Genomic DNA, 360 nt, shown 5'->3' on the forward strand with positions numbered 1-360 from the left:
CGTGGGACAAGCGCAACGCCACCCTCTCGGCGCTTGTCCTCCACCGCGCCGGCCTCCTCCGCATCAGCCCGGTGTTGCCCGCCGACGCCGGCACCTACCGCTGCCTCGTCACCAACCGCGTCGGCACCGCCGAGACCTTCGCCCGCGTGGCCGTCCATGGTGAGACAACCCCCTACCACCACCCCCAGCCCCAGTAACGGGGGGTGCCGTGGATGCCCCCCACCTCCAGGTGCCATCAGGTGCTTTGCATCCCACCCAGGTGACGCCGGGGACAGCGGGGACGGCGGCAGCGGTCCCTTGGCCGTCCGGGTGACACCGGGGAGTCTGGTGATGGGGGTGGGGGGCACCGCCGAATTCGCC

The 360-nt window shown here is 72.2% G+C and overlaps 1 protein-coding gene across 1 annotated transcript in view; it reads left to right on the top strand.

Moving 5' to 3' along the window:
• Positions 1-360, top strand: part of LOC106899811 (basement membrane-specific heparan sulfate proteoglycan core protein-like) — a gene marked incomplete at both ends in the record, with an annotated part of 67,681 nt that overhangs the window by 63,066 nt on the left and 4,255 nt on the right. The window contains 2 exons of the mRNA XM_014961731.1: positions 68-159; positions 260-336. Coding sequence (XP_014817217.1) covers positions 68-159; positions 260-336 — 169 coding nt within the window. The remainder of the gene's footprint in view (positions 1-67; positions 160-259; positions 337-360) is intronic.

The sequence above is a fragment of the Calidris pugnax genome, unplaced genomic scaffold, assembly GCF_001431845.1.
Source record: "Calidris pugnax isolate Ruff unplaced genomic scaffold, ASM143184v1 scaffold825, whole genome shotgun sequence".
Taxonomy (NCBI): Eukaryota; Metazoa; Chordata; class Aves; order Charadriiformes; family Scolopacidae; genus Calidris; species Calidris pugnax.